This window comes from Meles meles, chromosome 3 (genome assembly GCF_922984935.1).
Source record: "Meles meles chromosome 3, mMelMel3.1 paternal haplotype, whole genome shotgun sequence".
NCBI classification, from domain to species: Eukaryota; Metazoa; Chordata; class Mammalia; order Carnivora; family Mustelidae; genus Meles; species Meles meles.
The window spans coordinates 109,689,110-109,708,023 of record NC_060068.1 but is presented as its reverse complement, the minus strand read 5'-3'; the positions used below and the strand labels follow the sequence as shown (position 1 = coordinate 109,708,023).

The 18,914-nt window shown below is 48.0% G+C and overlaps 1 protein-coding gene across 1 annotated transcript; it reads right to left on the bottom strand.

Moving 5' to 3' along the window:
• Positions 1-212: 212 nt before the first annotated feature.
• LOC123939327 (bublin coiled-coil protein-like) lies at positions 213-733 on the bottom strand. Its single transcript, XM_046001186.1, has one exon. The coding sequence runs from the start codon at positions 731-733 to the stop codon at positions 506-508; it is 228 nt and encodes a 75-aa protein (XP_045857142.1). The 3' UTR covers positions 213-505.
• Positions 734-18,914: the final 18,181 nt, after the last annotated feature.

The following is an 18,914-nucleotide window of genomic DNA, read 5'->3' as shown; positions in this document are numbered from 1 at the left end:
GTTTCCCCCAGTGATAATGTTTGCACGACCATAGTAAAATATCACAACCAGAATACTGACTGATACAGCTGAAGTACAGAATGGCCCCATCACCACAGTGACCCCCAGCTCCCACCCCAACGCAGCTGCATTCCTAGTCCTGGCAACTACTATTCTGCTCTCTGATTCTGTAATTTTTAAACACGTGTGTTTTTTTTTTGTTTGTTTTTTTGTCGGAGACCCATTTAATGTGGACGCTCAAGGCCCGGGTAGAGTGGGAAGTGCCCTGGAACTTGGCAGGCAGGCAGGGCGGCTGGGTTGTGGGCCCACGTCTGACCCCAGAAGGGGATGTCAGGTGGTGGGGTCTGGCCTAGGCATGCCAAGGGGTATACTGGAAGGGTGACGGAGGCAGGCAGACCCACCAGTAGGCCAGCTCCTGAGAAGGTATCTAAGCCAGGTGGTGAGTGCCCAGGCCAGAGTCTCGCCCAGGGAGGTAGGGTTGGGGCCGGCTGGGGGCTCCCAGAACCTAGGAACTGGCCTCACTAGGGGCCTCCCCGAACTGCTGCTGGAACTCAAGCCGTGTCTGCCGCGCTCCGTGGAGGTGGTCGTTCTTCTCCTCTAGGTGGTCTAGATAGGAGTTGATCTGGTCCAACATGGAGTTGATGGCAGCATATTCTGCTTCCCCGAAGCCGTCGTCCTCGCCTTCCGCGCCCACCTCTGCCGACATGCCCAGGTCCCCATTGGGGCCCGACATTGCGGAAGGTGGAGGCGCCGGATGGAACGCGAGGCCGGAAGAGTGGAACGAGCTAGTCATGGTGAAGTTGACTTTGTTCTTCACCCCAAGGCCTCTGCCATCTGGCTGGACAGGAAGTTCAGGAGGCTGTAATCCCTGCTGTTGACACGGTCAGCATTGTGTTGTGGTGGCTAACAGTACAGGCTCTACAGGTCCAGTCCTGCCTATAGGAGTTACTAGCCTGATGACCTAAGACAAGTTGCTTAAACTCTGTCTGCAAAATGGGGATGATAATAATAAGACTCAGAGAGAATTAATAGAACCAAGTACTAAGGATAGTGGCTCTCAAGCTTTAAAGTCACACAAATCACCTGGGTCCTGTCATGCCCGAGAGTCCGCCTTTTTAACAAGCTCCCAGGCGATGCTGACTGTTGCTGGTTCTCAGACCACACTCCATGGCCAGGACTCAGAAGAGTACCTGACACAGAGTAAGCACTCAAGAATCGTTGATTTTTCCAGCCTTAGTATGAAGCTGCAAGGGGCAGAAGCTGGCACAGGGAGCCCGAGCTTCAAGGTTCAGAACCTGAAATGCCCCTAACTTTGCCAGTCCCAGGACTGGACTAGAGCCGGAGTATGAGGCTGATGACTGGCCCTAACAGAAATGGGTGAGAGAGTGTGAATGTGCCCCTGACCCTGAGTCCTGATCCCTGTGCTCTTTGCTATGGGAAGAGACACGGCCCAGGAGTCACTTTGCTCTTCCTGGCTTCTTTTGCCTCCAGAAATGCAGTTTCTGCAGGCTGCTCCCTTCTTCACCTGGGCAGGCAGATGGGGAATGGGGGGTGAGAGAAGCAAGACCTCCAGTGCCCAGGTGTCTGCAAGCAGCTCTAAATTGCCCAGGGTTGACTTGCCCTTCATACATCAGCGACAATAATGTTGTGCCCTGGGAGCAGCCCTGTAGTGTGTCCTCCTAGAGTCTTTGTGCCCCAGGTGGCCATGGCTACCAGACCAGAGCTGGCAACCTTAGGCAAGGTGAGCAAGGCTGGGACTTTTTCTATATGAGACAAGTTGGAATCCCATCAGGTAGGCATTAAATCCCACCAGTGAGTTGTAACAACGTGACAGCACACAAGCACGGGTTAAAACTGCTACTCTCCTTCCCTCTGTCATCCCACAGACCTCTCAGGGAGAGAGCACTGTCAGCCCATTGTGCGTGTCTTCCCAGTACTATATCTATGGGTGCACAAACATATACATCTAGAAACAGAAATGTCTTATCTCTATTTGTCTCACAACTCCACCTTGCTCTTGTCATTTCAAAATAAATCCTGACCCTTGTTTGCATATCAACACACATGGAGACCTGCCTCATTCTCCCTAGCAGCTACGTCCAACAGTATAGCTATACCATAGGGCAGTCAGATCATGCCCTAGCGATGAACATTTTGTTTGTCTCTAAATTTTTAACTTTCTAAGTTTCAGTGAACATTCTCTGGGATGGGTGCCTGAGCAAATGGAAGGTGCCTTTGTGCATTTGATAGGTGGTACCTTGCAAAAGATCATACCCGCCACCATGTCCCTTCCACTTACAGTGTATATGTGCCACTCAACACATCCCAGCGATGGCAGGGTAGCGTCAAGCCTTTCCATGGATGTCATTCTTCAAGGGGAAAGACATCATCTTGTGCTTATTTACGGTTGCATATCTGGATTCACTAGGAAAGCATCCATCCCTTCTGATGTTTGTTTCCCCTCTGCAGCTCATGAAATCCAGTTTCCAGCAGCCCCTGGCCACCAGCTCAGCTCCCCACTGAGCTCTCCACTGAGGAGTTACCACCAAGGGCTTCGCCAGAGGAGGTAAGCAGTATTTATTTGTTTAACATAAAGACTCTGTGCAAAAGCAGTTGCTATGGCCCCTGGAGGGCTTTCAGCTCATGTTGGAAGAAAGAAGAAAGCTTCTGTATGACACCAGACTCTCTCTGTTCTGGTAACTGTTAATCATCATTCTGTGTCTGTGATAGTCCAGCTCTAGCCAGCCCGCCTGTGTCCAGCAAGAGGTGTTCATGGACCCACAGGGTCCTGAGACAGTGTGATGCGGCCAATGGGAAGAGCCCTGGGCTGGGGGCCAGCAGACCCAAGTTCAAATACCAGCTCTCCCTGTGGAGGGCACAGGTGACATTCCCCCAGCCCAGCTCTTCTGTGCCATTTTGTAGATTTGGACCTGCCTCATCCTGTCCTTAGGCCTCATGGCACCATTGGCCTCTGTGGCACAGATTCTACTAGCTCTTCCCCAGCCCCTATGGCCATTCTTCTCTTTTGCCCTTGAATGGTCCTTGTCTGGGTATCCTCCAGGTCACTCTCTGTACATTCTGTTCCTCCCAAGAACACCCACTGGGGTAGCTTCAGTGTATCCCCACCCAGCCAGCTTTCAAATTGGGCTACTTACAGTTACTCAGATACTTTCTGGTCTCTGCACCTAGAGATCAGGGTTTTTCAACCTCAGCATTCCTGACACTTTGAGATAGATAATTCTTTGTGGTGGGGAGCTCTCCCGTGTATAGGAGAATGTTCAGCAGCATCCCCAGCGTCTTCCCATAGCATCACCTGCCCAGTTGTGACAATGAAAAATGTCTTCAGACACTGCCCAATGCCTGATGCTTCTGTGGAAGACAAGATTGCCCCCTGTTGAGAACCACTTATTGAGAGCTATGTTGTTTCATCTGCATGGATGGCCTCCCATATCTCCCCACCTACAATTTGTAATTTGGTGATAAATTTGAAAAACTGAATTGTAGAAAAGTATACGCTATGATTGTTATATATGCAAGTGAATGAGGACTGGAATAGAACATGCAAAGATGAACTTAGTTATGTAAGCTATGTTTCCTTGGGCTACTCTTGTGGAGGGTTAAAAATGTGGCTGTTTTTTATAGAGCAAACCAGCATTTGGGTATCTCTCACTTCCACTTGTTATTGTAGGATTTCAGTCCCAGAAATTCTAGGGAGTACTCAGTCTCCCATGGTTCCCCAAAAGAATCTCATGACAGACAAGTTGCCTCTGCTGTGGAATCTACCCCAGCCTCAGACACCTGTAGGGCTAGGAGTGTCCACACACAAGCACTGAGGTCCTCCACCAGGCATACTGATGCTGGAGGCCCTGTGTCTGGGGGAACACTCATGGTAACACGGTCTGTTCATATTCTCTGCAAAGCTATAGATATGCAATTTTAATGAACCCGCTCTTTGCTGCTTAGACAGGTGTTTATGGAAGACTGGGCTGGGACTCAATCCAAGGGACAGATACAATGACAGACTCATCATTCCGACCATCTTGGCTTTGTTAGTGACCGAGTGGGTCATGCCTGATGTGCTGCCAAAAGGCTCTTGGTGGCCTGCCCTGTAACTCTCTAGGGCATGCCCATACGTGTCTGAATCCCAGGGGTGGGCATGGACCAATCTGGAATGGGTATTCCACTGCAGTGGGAAGTGGGATTATGAATGCCTTGTTTTGACATAAATAAATCTTGTTATATTTTTAAATACTCTGGTTATTATGTTTTTATAAAAATATCTGATCCACCCTCAAGTTCTGCTTCCATGACTTCTGAGCTTCCTTCCACTTGACCTCTCCTCTCCCAGTGTGATGGAATGTAGGTTCTCGTGCTCCCTCACCGTCCTGCAGTTTGACCCTCTCCCAGGACATTCAGTGGGCTCTGCTCTGTCGTATAGTTATTTGGATACGTTTCTCTTCCTCTCTACTGTGTTTACTCCTTGAAGACATGTGGGTGCCATCACTGCTTGGTGAAACTCCAACTATATACCTGGGCTCCATGAGTAACTGACCTTCATTATGGGTCATGACCTGGCGAGAGAGGTGGACTGCAGGTGACACAAGGTCTTTCCATGGAACAGCCAGGGCATGGAGATCCTGGACCTGCTTTGCCACCATTTCATTGGGACCACAGTCAGCTCTTATAACTCGCCTATCTCAGTGTCCCATCCATAAAACAGAGGAAACAACCCTTACGCCTGGGATCGGGTGAGACACTATTTAAGCGCGCTGAACCACTGAGAGGAAACTTCTCCATTCAAGGACTATTTTCAGTAATCTGTGCATTTTAGACCAGGAAATAGCAGTGTGATTTTTCAGTAAAATACCCCAGTGATCACCTGTCTTTAGCTATCTTTCACATAAAGAGCTTATGTTCAGGAAGAATGCAGCAGGATGGAAGTGAGGACTGAAATCCAATTCCAATCACTCTGACCTAGATCCCCTTGTTCTTCAGATGTTTTTCCTGTGGTTGTGGGGAGCTTCTAAAGCAGGGACCAACATAGAGCCATGGCTGAAATCCGAGGCCCTTACTCTAAGACATGAGGGCTCTGGCAGGCTCTGATTTCTCATAGAAGCTGCTGTTGAGGAGTTCAGAGAGGGGCAGTTCTTGGGGACAGGAATCTTCCTCATTCAGGAGTCCGGCTGTGAGTTGTGAGTGACCTGTGTATTGTAAGTGCTGCTTATCAGAAGAAGGAAAGCTGTCCTCTCCAGGCCCCACTTTGCTGGTTTTAGAGGAGCAAGGGCACAGAAGGTGTTGACTCTAGGGCAGGGAGAAAGGAGTTTGGGTGGGAAGTGTGGCTGTAACAATGCCTTGCTCATCCAGAATTATGGGAACAAGTTTACTATGAGTGGATTTCCCAGAAAACAGAGTCTGTAAGCAGATTTTGAAAAAGCATAATCATCTGGGAAGGAAATCTTTCTAACGGGTGTCATACCTTGTCTGGCTCCTTGAAGGGAGTACACAGAACAGCATTTTGCTTCTGCTGTATTTCAGCCCGTGCCTCGCACCTGAGCTTCAGCTAGTCTTGTGCGTTCTGAAGCACGTCCCATGCTTTTCCATGTGAGCCTCAGTTCCCTTGTCACGTGTCTACACGCTGTGCCTCTGAAGCTCTGTTTTCCTAAAAGCACTCAGCCTGGTGTCTGGCACACATGGTGAGTGCCAAGTAAGCATCTTTGTAGGAAGATTCAGTCATATAAACCCCCACTGTTTTCACGTTGTGTCCAGTCCACGTCCTCAGGGCATCCAGGAGAGAAGTGGTGTTTGTTGTTTCACTCACTGTCCAACATTTCCTGACCTCCTCCTCTGCCCCAACATGATGCCAGTGTCAGAGGCATAAAGACAAATTGAACCTGGCTCCTTCCCTCAACGAGCTCCTGCTAAAATTAATATAGAGAAAATGGACTCAATTCAAAGCGGCATGTGCTCTGCTGAGGTGTGTCCCGCATACCATGCCACAGAGAGAGGCATTTTTAAAGTTTTCTCGGATTTCCACCATTCTGCTCACTTCTCACTGTGACCTGTTGATATACTGGGTCCCCCCCACTTCCTGCCATCCTCCTTCCATCTTCGAACCTGCTCTTTCTCATCTGCTCTTGTCTAGGAAATTGGTTGAATTTGTATCCTTTCTTCAGAGCACTGGGTTTCCCCTCTGCAGGACTGCACAGTACAGGAACCCAGGGATCCCTTTTGCCCCCGTGCTGTGTCCCGTGCCCAGAGATCCTGATCTGATTGGTCAGAGCAGGTGCCAGACTCCCAGCTGATGCCTCCATGCAGCCAGGGTTGAGAACTGCTTTACCAGCAGTTACAGATCCTCACCAGCCTTGGGAATGGTTCTAGTCTCACCTGTGGAGTTAAGTGTGTGTGCTTTGTGAAAACTCTTCCCAAGCACAGAATTGATTTTTAAATTGCTAGGGTGTGAAAATCTCTAAAGCCTCAGCCTCTCTGTGAGCTGTAGCAGCCAGGGCAGAGTCTGATCATAGAGCAGCCCAGGGCCAAGAAGTGGCCCCATCTACTCTCTAGGATACAGAAGGCCCTCATAAACAGTCGTGATGTGGTTGAAGTAGTTCTTAATCAAGTGTTTGAAATCTCAGCTAACCAATATTGGTGCTAACAAAAAGGCTGAGATTTGATCCATAATAGCCAAATCATCAAAACTCAGGGAAGGAGTCTCTAAACTGAGATGCTTCAAGACTTATGTCTTGAAAATTGAATATAAGCTACGTATACACCCAGAAAAGTTAAATGTAACCTGACGTGCATAAATGGTGTCTAGGAGGGCAAAGTCACCAATGTTAGTGACTATCTGTCACCTTCCAATTTTTGAAAGGTATTCTCTCATAAATCAGCCTAGTCAGGCCTTGGCTATATCCAGCTATCAGGGATGGGAGTCGTTAGAGCAAACCCTCTGGTGCTATTTGGCATATTCGTATCAGATTATTTGAGTCCAATGGCAAACATTTAATGAGCACCTACTACGGGCCTGGCATAGAGGAGCATGTTCACGGATCAACACAGGTGCTGTCCTTGAGGCCTGCCTCCTCTGAGACACACTCTCACTATTCTGACGTAGGAAGAGTGAAATCATAACCCATGAGATAACTCACAGCTGCCTCCTCCGGCTGTGGACTCACACAGAGTAGCACACATGCGCTGAAGAAGTCAACAAACAGGAAGTGCTTTAGGGCTCTGTTCCCTGGGCCTGGAAAAAACGCAGCGGAATTAGCGTGCTTTCAGAACAGGTAGTACAAAGATCAGGCAAAACAATCATTTATTGATTTTAGTTTTTTAGAGAGAGAAGGCCCATGTGCAAGAGCAGGGGTGGGGCAATGGGAGAGAGAGACTGTCCAGCAGATGGAGGGGATGTCCCTGTGGGACTCCACAGGGAGCCCAGTGCTGGGGGGGGGGTGCTCCATCTCACCACCCTGAAATCCTGACCTGAGCTGAAATCAAGAGTCGGATGCTTAACCAGCTGAGCCACCGAGGCACCTCTAGGCAAAGCAATTTAATGCAACAAGTCTTTAATGGAGTGTCACCTGTGAGGGGGGAGACAGAGATGAAATGCTCATGGTGTGTGACTTTCAGGAAGTCACAGCTTGACAATAGAGATCAACGGCAAGTGCTTGGGTTATTCTAAAATAAAAGAAAACAATAATAAGCCCTCATATCACACCCATACACTGTCAGCCTGCTTGTCAGTGCACTGTGCCTTTGAGAATACTGAGGCCATGGGAGATCAGCTCCAGCACCTACGATCACACAATATAAGGAAGCTTCTTGCCCAACTTCTGTTGTGCATCCTAAGGAGAGAGGCATGAGGGATATTCCCTGGGGTTGGAGTGGGAGAGGACGCCCTGGACTGGGGCTGGATTGAGTTCTCCCAGAGGCAGACCCCAGACAAGGATTGGAACGCAAGGAGTTTGTTGGGAGTGGTGCTGGTAGGAGTAGTGATGTGAGACAGAGAAGGGAAGGGAAGGACGCCGAGTCAGCGTGCAGAATCCAGAAGTTCCTTCTGCGGGCAACTGAATGTCACTTGCACTGGGGCATGCAGTGAGATGATGCAAACCACCCCTCAGAGTTAAGCTGCGTGTTGAAGACGCTAGAGATATCTGTCGCCGTGCCACCACCCGTCATTACTTGAGGGCTGCTTCTAGGGCCATTAACTCTCTAGCAGAAAAGGGTTGGCATTCTCAATGACCAGCCTCTTGCATCTAGGTGATTGCATTGTGCTAGGCCTATCTCTGGCTGTGGCCCCTGGGGGTCCAGGGATGAAGGATCGCAGTGCAAGTCCTTGACCATACCTCTACTGGGGAGGTACCATGTTGTCCTTGAGCTTGGAGATCCACACCACTAACTCCTCTTCAGAATTAGAGGGGCAGGTTCAAGCCCAGCAGAGAGAAACTCCTTACCCATTAATAAGCATGAGGACTTTATAAATCTTCCCATGATGCTCCAGAATGATGTCCCAGCAATGTCCCAGAAATCAATGATCCAATTGTTTGTTAGCAAACTGTTATAGAAGCCTTTGGAGGCAAGTTTAACAAACCATACTGGATTTCAGGCTTGAGTGTCAGCTTTGGTGCTATCAGCCAGGCCAGCCTCTCTGGGTTCTTGCTAACTGGCTATCCCACAGCACCCCATCTCACCTGGTGCAGATCTGGTATGCTCTCTGGGGAACCCAGGGCAAAAGAACCATTGTGGGGGCTCCTCCCTGCTCATGAATAGAGCCGCTGCCAGGAGGCCTCCCAGAGCTGGGTCCCAGGTGCCACACTGCAGTCTTGTCCAGGGACAGACACAGAACAGTGGAAAGAAGCATGGGCTTGGGAGCCAGGGGCCTGGAAAGACCCCCGCTCTGTGGTTTACTGGCTGTGTTGCTCTAGACAAATCATGCACATTGACCCTCAGTTCCCTCATTTGTAGAAGGGAGACAAAATTACTCCCTTTTCAGGGCTGTTGTGAGAATGAAGACAGCCAGTGCACATATGCTGCTTCTCATGGTGTGCAGTACATAGCAAGAACTCTGTAAACGATTCGCTACTTGTTCTCATCACTTTGCCCCGACAGGGATCCCCCTCGGTGGGGGCAGGAGGGAGCACTCCCAGCACTTTGTGAGCCGCTTGGAAGAAATCCTGATGTCATGAGAGCAGATGCTCTTTGCATGTCTCGGGCTGTAATTGTCAGGCTTTGTTCTCTTCCACAATTAGATGGATCGGGTTCAAAAGAGACATTGTCTTGCACTAACGAATAGATTAATAGCCTTCCTCCCCAGATACAGGAGACTTTATCAGCCTCTTGAAATGTTGATGATGTTTCCGAGAGGGAGCTTTAGGGAGGCACTCCTAAATAAATCATTCGTTTGTGCCATACCTGGGCCCCACTGTTGGCTGAGACTTGGGAGCCTGTGGCCGAGGCACATGAACTACCTGGGGATCTGTCAGGGGGCACATGCGGGGGTTGCCCACAGGCTGGCCTCTGATCAGCTATATGGGGAAAGATGCCGAACCTGACTCCGATATCAGAGGACAGAATAAGGGCTGAAGGAGCTAGAGAAAGTTACGCTTTTCAAGCTTGGGGTCAAGTTTGCAGCCCAGAGGTGTGTCCAGGTAAAGCCCAGCTCTGGAGCTGGGAGGCTGGTGGTCCCCGAGGTCAAGCCCAGCTCTGGAGCTGGGAGGCTGGTGGTCCCTGAGGAGCGAGTGGACACTGTACCCTTGTCTTCCCTGTCCAGGAGGCCTGCTTGACAACATGGTGCCAAGGCTTGGGCTTTGTTCATTCCACTTTCCGCTCTGGTCTGGGGTGCAGACCACTCTAGTCAACGTGCTATGTGTGACGATCTCCTCTTCTGTCTTTCCCAGGAAACCCAACCAATGGTCTGTTTCTTTATCCCTCAGTGCGTGCTCCTGATGTCTGATGTGGGGGGTAGACCCGTTAGCTGGCAGACGATCTCTGCTCCCATCTATGGGGGGGGGGGGGCTGGCCTGTCAGCATTTGATGAGATCAGCATTTGATGAGATGAGGTACTTTCTTCTTTTTAAAGATTTTATTTATTTATTTGACAGACAAGTAGGCAGAGGAGCAGGCAGAGGGGGAGGGGGAAGCAGAGCCCCTGCCGAGCAGAGAGCCCAGAGTCCTGGGGCTCCATCCCAGGACCTGGGATCATGACCTGAGCCAAAGGCAGAGGCTTAACCCACTGAGCCACACAGGTGCCCCGAGATGGGACATTTTCTCCACTTGCCCTGCAGAAAGTCAGCTGCCTGGGGAGGAAGCAGAACTTATTTAGGAGAAAGATATTTCCAAAAAGTTCAAAATAATATCAGAGCCTTTTAACAAACAGAACCAGATTTCATATTTATTCCTCTGCTTTCGTAATAGAATTTGACCTATCCTAAAATGAGTGATTTTTAAAATTATCTATCATATCACACAACAGAAGGCATTAGGTTCCCCACCCCCTCAAATTAACATTTTAAATTTAGAGACAGAGTTAAAAGAAAACCAGTGACACTGAGGTATCTGGCATTTCATAAGAAAATGGCTAGACTTTTAACACGGGGACTTTACCAGGGGTCTCCCCCCCCCCCCCCACCGGTTTGGGCAATTTGTAGGAACTGACCTTCTCAGAAGGATTGGAAGTCTGAGCAAAGCCAACTACTAGTTTCCAAATTGATTTTCTAACCAAAACTGGAACGGTTCTCAAATGCTCCTGGGATTTGGGGCTATTAATATCGAAGAACAATGAGAAGGAAAAAGTGAGTGTGTAAGAGGTGATTTATGACCGAAAGGAAGTTGCGAGTTCGGAAACTTGTATGCAACCCAATCACAGAACCCTCTGGAGAAGTTCCAGGGAAGAGATGGAGAATGTAAAGGGAGAGTGTTTCTGAGGGATATTAAAGCTTATAAAAAGGAGGTAACGTGGGCTTTGGGCCCGCAGTGAGCCAGCGAGGAGCTGACCATGTTGAACTGCTCACAGCCACAGCAGGTTCCTTGCAGCTGTCATCGGTGCCTGAGACACCCCCCAACCCCCCGAGCCTTTCCTTGTATTTATTTCTTACTATTACTTCGTCACCAAGCAGGTTAAATGGCAGGAAGAGAGTCTCCCTGCCAGAGTGTTGGGACGGTGACTGCCTCTATTCAAACCCGTGGTCTCATCTCAGGTGTCAGGTTCTCGGGTGTCAGGACTGAGGCTCAGCTGCTAAGCACAAGACCTGGTTGGAGGCACAGGGCAGAGAGGTTGGGCACTCACAGCCCGGCCAGGTGTTCTGGGAATGGACACTTAACCCCAGTCTTTTTTTTTCTTTTTAGTTCTTACAAAAGCTATTATTATTTACAGATTTACCAAAGTAGAATTGGTACAGGACAAATCGCACATATTTAAAGTGTATAAATTACACACTTTATAAATAAACACGTATGTGGGTATAGACATGCTCATATACATATATGCCTTTATTTGAAGGACTAAAGAGAATCCGCTAATCCATACGGTGCTTTCGCTGTGGGCAGAGCACTCCTTTGGGGGATTTGGGACATTTCCTCCAGGAGGAGGAAAGGCTGCTGAGATGGGTTTCTTTCAAAGACAAGAGGTGGGACTGTTTGCAAACATAACCCAAGTGCCTCAACTGGCTAGGTAAAGGACTTTTTCTAAAAATGAACAGCAGGAAATAATCCAATCTAGGGGGCCCAAACAATACCTTGGGGCGTTTTTTGTTTTTTTTTTTTTTAATAGATTTAAAACTGTTATACCACCAGGATTTCATCTGGGACGTATAGCATATCTGGATTGTTATGATTGTAACTAATCATCATTGACCAGTTCTGCTTCTTGGAAGTCATGCTGTGGCTAAATGGAAGAAGGAGGAAGGGATTCAGGGCACTGGAGGACTGGGACTGTTTCTAAGACCCCAGGTCCCTCTGGGGAAGCCTCTGAGGGGTCGGCCAGAATGACTTTCCACTGTTAACACTACTCCTACTTCCGGCATTGATTGTAACCCTCCACTGCCCAGACCGTGCCTCCAGATAATGCACATTGCTGCCAGCTGAATGCAAATAGAGAAAATACCATGGGTTTAATCAGTGTTGGCCAAGGGGTGGGGGGAGAGCAGGGTACAGAAAGGTCTGGGAATGAGGAGAGATCTAGTACATGGAGAAGAGTCAGGCCTCATAAAGGCATTTTATGGCATGGCTAGGACCAGAATTGTTGGCATCAGATATTTACTGGTCCCCCAGGATCTGCAAGAGCTGAGAAGAGCCTCCACTCCCAGTCTCCTTCTGCCAACTGGCATTCTTGCTGACTTAGCTGTTCTTGAGAAATTCTCCTCTGATCTCACATAGAATGTTTCATTTCTATATTCATAAATGGGATGGGGAAGAAACTTCCAAAGCAAGGGCTTGGCTCATTGTGGAGGCAGAAGTTCTCTTCGAAGGAAGCATCTGGAAAAGCACACCACCAAGTATGTGTTGAAAAGCTGGGTGGTCAGCAGCACCAAGGCAGGGCGAGGCCAGGCATTCAGATGTCTTCCCAGAAATGGGCCTGGTGGGAAGGTCAGCCCCATCATCATCAAAGTGCTCCTGACCAGAGGACACACACTACCCTGTACTTTCCGGTCCTCTGAATGATAATTCAGGTTAGCGCCAAAGGCTCAAGTTCCCTTGGTAATGGCCGTACTTTGGAAGCAACCCTTCCGATTGCACAAGGAGGGATGCCCTACAAGAATCATTTCTCATTCCCAGCCCGGCTTGCATCCAGGATGCCTCTGTGGGTTTTGAAATGGAAAAGGAGGAATGTCCTCCCTGCAGTGTCAGCAGGCCGGAGAGTAAACCAGACTCTGGTTTCAGGCTGGCAGAGACTTCCTGCTGAATGCTGGCAATTATCTAATGACTGGAAGAGTCCGGTTAGGTTTTCTTAAACCTCCCCTGCCTTCGCCTTTTAAGGGCGTTATTACTTTATTTTATCAATGGGTAACATATGCTCATGATATGAATTTCAAAAACATTGGAAGGGGAAACCCTTTTAAAATTTCAGAAAAAACGAAAAGGGTCTCCCTACTCACATGGCCCCCACAACTTGGGTCTCCTCCCCAGAGCTGATCCATTGTGCATGTTCTTGCATGTCCTTCTAGAGGTATTTTTTGTACAATCAAGTAGGTATGTAAGTGGATCATCTTTCTGCCCTTACCCTCCTACCCCCCACTCCACCCTCAAATGGTACCAAGAGCAGTTGGTTCTATGGAAACAGACTCTGAGATGGAGATGGGCAGGGCAGAAGCCAGCACTGTGAGGAAGAGAAGGAAGCAGGGTTGACCAGAGGGAGGAGTTCTAACTGAAATGCTATCACAACAGAGGCTTCAGCCTCCTGGGGAGCTCTGGAGCTGGAATGGCCCTCTGAGTTTGGGGTATGGGGGGCAGGCCTTTGATCAGTTATTGCATTTGGGTATAATCCTTTGTGATGCAGCTCTCTTCACCCCTGGGCAACCCCCTGGAGAGAAACTTGGGGTCCATCCAACACTCCCACTAGCTGGCTAATCTGGGTGGGCTCAGCCCAGCACCCACGTTAGCAGCATATTATGTACATTGTTCTTACATTGCTTTCTTCCCACTTTATAGTAGATCTTGAAGTTTGTTTCACATCAGTATATGAATAGTTTCCTTACTCCATTTTTAATGGCTGTAGAGTGATCCATTGGGTGGGTATAGCATAATTTAAGTTCCTCATTAATGGACATTTAGTTCATTAGCATTCTTTTAGAAGTACATCCAATTCTGCATATTTGGTATAGATTTGTCTTTTCACACACATGCAAGTATATCCTATAGTCAAATTGCACAATCCAAGAATCTGTGCATTTTATTTTGGAAGATTCTATCCAGTGCCATCCCCTGGGGTTGTATCAGTTTACACTCCCACCAGCAATGTATGAGCTTGTCTATTTCCCCTACTGTTGCCAGTACTATGTTACTAAACATTTTTTATTTTTCCCAGTATGAAGGGTTGAAAATAGTTTGTTGTGGTCATTTCAATTTGTATTTCTCTTTTTATGATGAGGGAGTCTTTTCGTTAAGTTTAAATTTTGCATTTAATGCATCACCTTTTCTGCAAACATTTTAATTATAGCCTTTGTTTAATTTTTCTTCAGTTGGCCATTTTCTTATTGGTTGGCAGGAACGCTTTATATAGTATGAAAATCAGAACTTTGTAATATATTTTGACAAGCTCACCCTTTAACTAATGTAGGGAGACACAGAAACTATTGTATATTTAGGGAACTTTCAAGTAGGCATTAAGGCCTGTGGTTTCTCTGGAACTTTTCTCCCTGGGCTTGGTTTAGTGTGATGCACCTATTTCCCATTTTTCTATCTCTCAGGTGACTGTCCCTGGAACTGTAACACCCTGAACTTGGGTAGAGCTTCCTGTGGCGTGTACTTTTTTATTTTCAGAGGCACTAGAGTTGGACACACCTGGACTCAAATGTTCTCCTTGTTATTTAACAATTATGTCATCTTGTCATGAGCCTCTCTGAGATATAGTTCCTCATGTGTAAAATGGGAAAATAATAGAGATCTTGGGGCGCCTGGGTGGCTCAGTCAGTTAAGTATCTGCCTTCAGTTCAGGTCATGATCCCAGGGTCCTGGGATGGAGCCTGGCATTGGGTTCCCTGATCAGCGGGGAGCCTGCTTTTCTCCCTCTCCCTCTGCTGCTCCCCGTGCTTGTGCTCTCTTGCTTTCTCTCAAATAGATAAATAAAATCTTAAAAAAAAAAAAAAATAAGAGAGCTCTATGGGTTGCTGAGGGGATTAAACGTGATAATGTAAACTACTCGATATGACCCTCTTTAACCCTCCAACCTCCCCTCTCCCAGGCCACCCTCCCTCTTGCTGCTTCCTCTCCAGCCACACTGAGCCTCCTTCACTTCCTTGGAGACCCATGCTCTGGCTAATGCCCCCTGACCCCATAATCCTCAGAGTAGTCTTGTCCTCAGAAAAACAGCCTTCTCTGGCTCCCCTGTGTGAGTTAGTGACCCCTCCCAGGGTCAGCCCTGACATGCTGTATTATAGCACCTTCATGCTGTCTCCTTTCCTGTCCGCCAGTGTCCCTCATTAAACTGAGACTACTATGAGGGCAGGGCCGCTGAACCTCTCCCCTGGACTCACATTTATCCAGGAGGCATGTGGTACAGGTTTGCTGGAGGATGGTTGGATGGTGAGATGGACGGCTGAGTGGAAGAATGGATGGCTAGATGGGTGGATGAGTGGGTGTGTGAGTGTAGAGAGGGATGGATAGATGAGCTGCCTGGGAGTCATACCTGATAGCTCTGGGAGGGGCTGCCTTTATTTCCGAAGGCTGTGACTTGGAAAGAAGGAGAAAGTGCTTTCCACAAAGTGGTAGAAACCTGACAAGAACAACTTCTCCTCCGCAGAACCCAGACCATGATAACTTCTTTTAAACGCACTGAGAAAGCATGACTGATTGGCTTGGCTCACTCAGGCTCTCCGTACCCCGTGAGGCTTAGTCTCAGTGTCCTTTCACTATCAGTAGCAAGCCCTCAGGGAACTAGGAAGGAGGCTGACATTAAAGAGTAACACTTGGGGCGCCTGGGTGGCTCAGTGGATTGGGCCGCTGCCTTCGGCTCGGGTCGTGGTCTCGGGGTCCTGGGATCGAGCCCTGCATCGGGCTCTCTGCTCTGCGGGGAGCCTGCTTCCTCCTCTCTCTCTGCCTGCCTCTCTGCCTACTTGTGATCTCTCTCTCTGTCAAATAAATAAATAAAATCTTTAAAAAAAAAAAAAGAGTAACACTTAACTCTTCAAAAAGTTTACCTACAGACTGAATGAGAAGGTGAGCAATTCACCACCTACGGTATTTGAAAATCATTAGGTATGTTTTTCTATAAAAGCCAGTCATAATCTATCAAAAGATTAATCCTCAAAGATTTCACGGTTGCACTTAGAACTGTGGTATTTATACACGGAAAATGTTTCATTTACTGCCAAGTTGAGGAACATGGTGTTACAGATGAGTGAGAGTTCTATGAAACTGAGGCTGCGTATTTAAATCCTCATTTTATTTTTCCAATACTACTGTTACTTCAAAGTATTTTTAAATTCTTAAATTTTTTTAAGGATTTTGCTTATTTACTCATGAGGAGAGAGAGGGAGAGCAAGAGAGAGAATTACGCTCCTCCCTGCTTAGCAGGGACCCCAGTGTGGGACTTGATCCTGGGACCCTGGATCATGACCTGACCTGAAGGCAGACATTTAACCAACTGAGCCACCCACGCACCCACTTCAAAGCACTTTCAGAATCTTCTTTTGCAATTTCCCTCAAATCAACTTAGGACAGGTCCTATTCTATTTTTTTTTTTTTTTTATGTCACTATTTTTACAGAGATGTGTTCCCTTCCCTGCTTAGTGAACAGAGCACCTCAGACACGAGTCATCATTTCATGAAGACTCGGGCTTCTCTTTATAAATAGACATGATTTTCCTGGGTTCTTGTATTCAGGAATGTTCTCCAGGGCTCCTGCAGTAATGTGGGGCTTTTGGCTGTGTGGGAAGTGGCCTCTGACTGCCGTGCCCATTAACTACAGATTCTTCTCCCCTCTTTATTACCTTTCTCCTGTTATGTTGGTTGTTGTCCCGAGTGTCTCTTGTGCTGCCTTGGCTTGCTGGTAGCCCCTCACTTCTCTGCAGCTTTTTCGCACAGCCTCCATGGACATAGTTGAGAGGTTCCCCTTACTGGGGGCCTGATCTCTAGGTCACAGAGACGTCCCTGCTGGAGATCATGCCTGAGCAACCAGAGTGTTTTTGCAGGGATGTCTGTCAAGGTGCCTGTTATAGAACAATGTGTTGCAACTTTAAAAAAACAATAATAACACTAGTGGAAAGAAATTGCTCAAGAACCGATTCCATGAGGGAACGTGGCAATTGTTCCAGGGAACATTGATTCTAACACTCAGGTTTATTGTAAACATGCCAAAAGCAAAGGCTAAAGGCCAGCACTGTGCACAAAGAGGCAACATTCATCTCAAGCAACAGGGCTCATGAAAGTAGGCTGCCCCTGGGGGCCGCTGTGAGTCCGCGGAGGAGCAGGTGTCTCTCACATGTGCAGCGAAAGGAGCAGTAAGTGGGACTGGGAGTGGATGTTCTCACCACCTGCCACCCCTACCTGAGCCTGGCTGAGCCCTCAGTGGGGGTTGACGTTAATAGGAGTAAAATTGTCCAACATTAACCTGGTCCTGCTCTATCTGGGTCCTTTAAACACCAAAGGTTGAAGACCTGGCCACTGTCCTTAGGGAGTCTATATCTGCTTGGGGACTTGGGACTGAGGACGGGGGAGGAAGAGGAGCAAGGAGCTCTGGAGAAAGAGTCCTGGTTTGGGTCAGCCAGGCATTTGTGTTCGAATGAGGGTGACTTAGATTGCCTGGGACTGAGGAGTTTTCCAGGACAAGGGATGCTTAGTGCTAAAACCAGGAAAGACCTGCACACACCAGGATGACTTGCTCACCCAAAAGTTGTTAAACCTCTTCAGTGCCTCAGTTTTCTTATCTGCAAAAGGGAGGCAAGAACACCAAACCCTTAAAGCTGGTGTAAGAAAGGGCGGAAAGTGATTAGATCTGTAAAGCATGTGGAATGTGGGGGCACTAGCATATGAATGCCCTAAGACATCAAAGAGGGACAAGACTCATGCAGAGCCATGGAACATTCAGGAAGGGACACAGCCAGCATGAGCCTAAGTGAATGGAGGAAGACTCTATGGAGGGAATGTGGTCCAGAGAGCCTTAAAGAGCAGTGGCACTCGGTCAGAAATTATGCAAGGAGATTTGATTGCCTTGGAATAAAATGAGTGACGCTAGAAATAACTTCCTCCTGCTTCAGGCCACTTACGTTTTGCAGAATTTAGCTACTGCTCTGCTGCAATTTTCAGTTTCCTCTGCCCTCCACCCCCACCTGTCCATTCTTTTCCTTGGGATTTGCTTCTTCTGTACCATAGGCTGACTCCCTTTTCTCTAAAACACCTGCTCATTAATTGGCCACCCGCCCCCTCCCCATGAGAGGTGTCTAGTGAGCCAGGATTAGGGAAACTTAAGCTCAGAGAGGTTAAGTGACTTGCCAAGAATCACCCAGCAGATCAATTTTGAATCCAGAAACAGGAACCAGATGTCTGCACCTTACTCTGTGCTTACTTTGGAAGTGGAGTGTGGGGCCTGGGAGGCCCCAATAGAAAGACGGGGCTCCTCTGGGAGAGACTGGGAGACCAAGAATTCCAAAGCCGTCCTGTAATTTATGGCCAGGAGTTCCCCCTAAATATGTGTTAGGGGAAGGCATTTTTATAAAAATTCAGCTTTGAAGATACCCCCTGAGTTGGGAAGTTTTACATCTGAAGGAAATCTCTGTCATTAGGAAAAGATGCCACCATGAGTGAATTTAATGAATCAAAGATTTGGCACAGGCTATATTAAATATCAAATAATGAGCTTTCCGTTTCCAGTCACACATTCAGTATTTCTCAATCCAGCCAAAATTGGCAAGAGTCAACCTGGTTATTAAAGCAAAACCTGGAAAAGGCAATTAAGCACTCCCAGGGTTAAAAGGTTAACTCCAGTGGAAACACGAATCATAAATTTTACTCACAGATATTCCTGTTACTCAGAGCTCTGTGTGAAGGGATGCCTCCACACCCAGCGGCTGGGCCATCGAAGGCAAGAATGACCAATGGCGCTCGCCTGTCCGGGGAAACCAGAGTCTGGTGCTCTGTCCCACTGCAGGCGGAGCGGGGTGGGAGCAAGCTAGGGATCCCAGGGAAACACCATGTTTCTCCAGTCACTTCACTGGACATGGAAGGCACTGTTTGAGGCATCTGGCATGTGCTCCTTGGACATTTAGAAA

Bases quoted from the DNA above. Each gene is read 5' to 3' on its own strand.
- LOC123939327 (XM_046001186.1), bottom strand. From the start codon at position 733: ATGTCGGGCCCCAATGGGGACCTGGGCATGTCGGCAGAGGTGGGCGCG.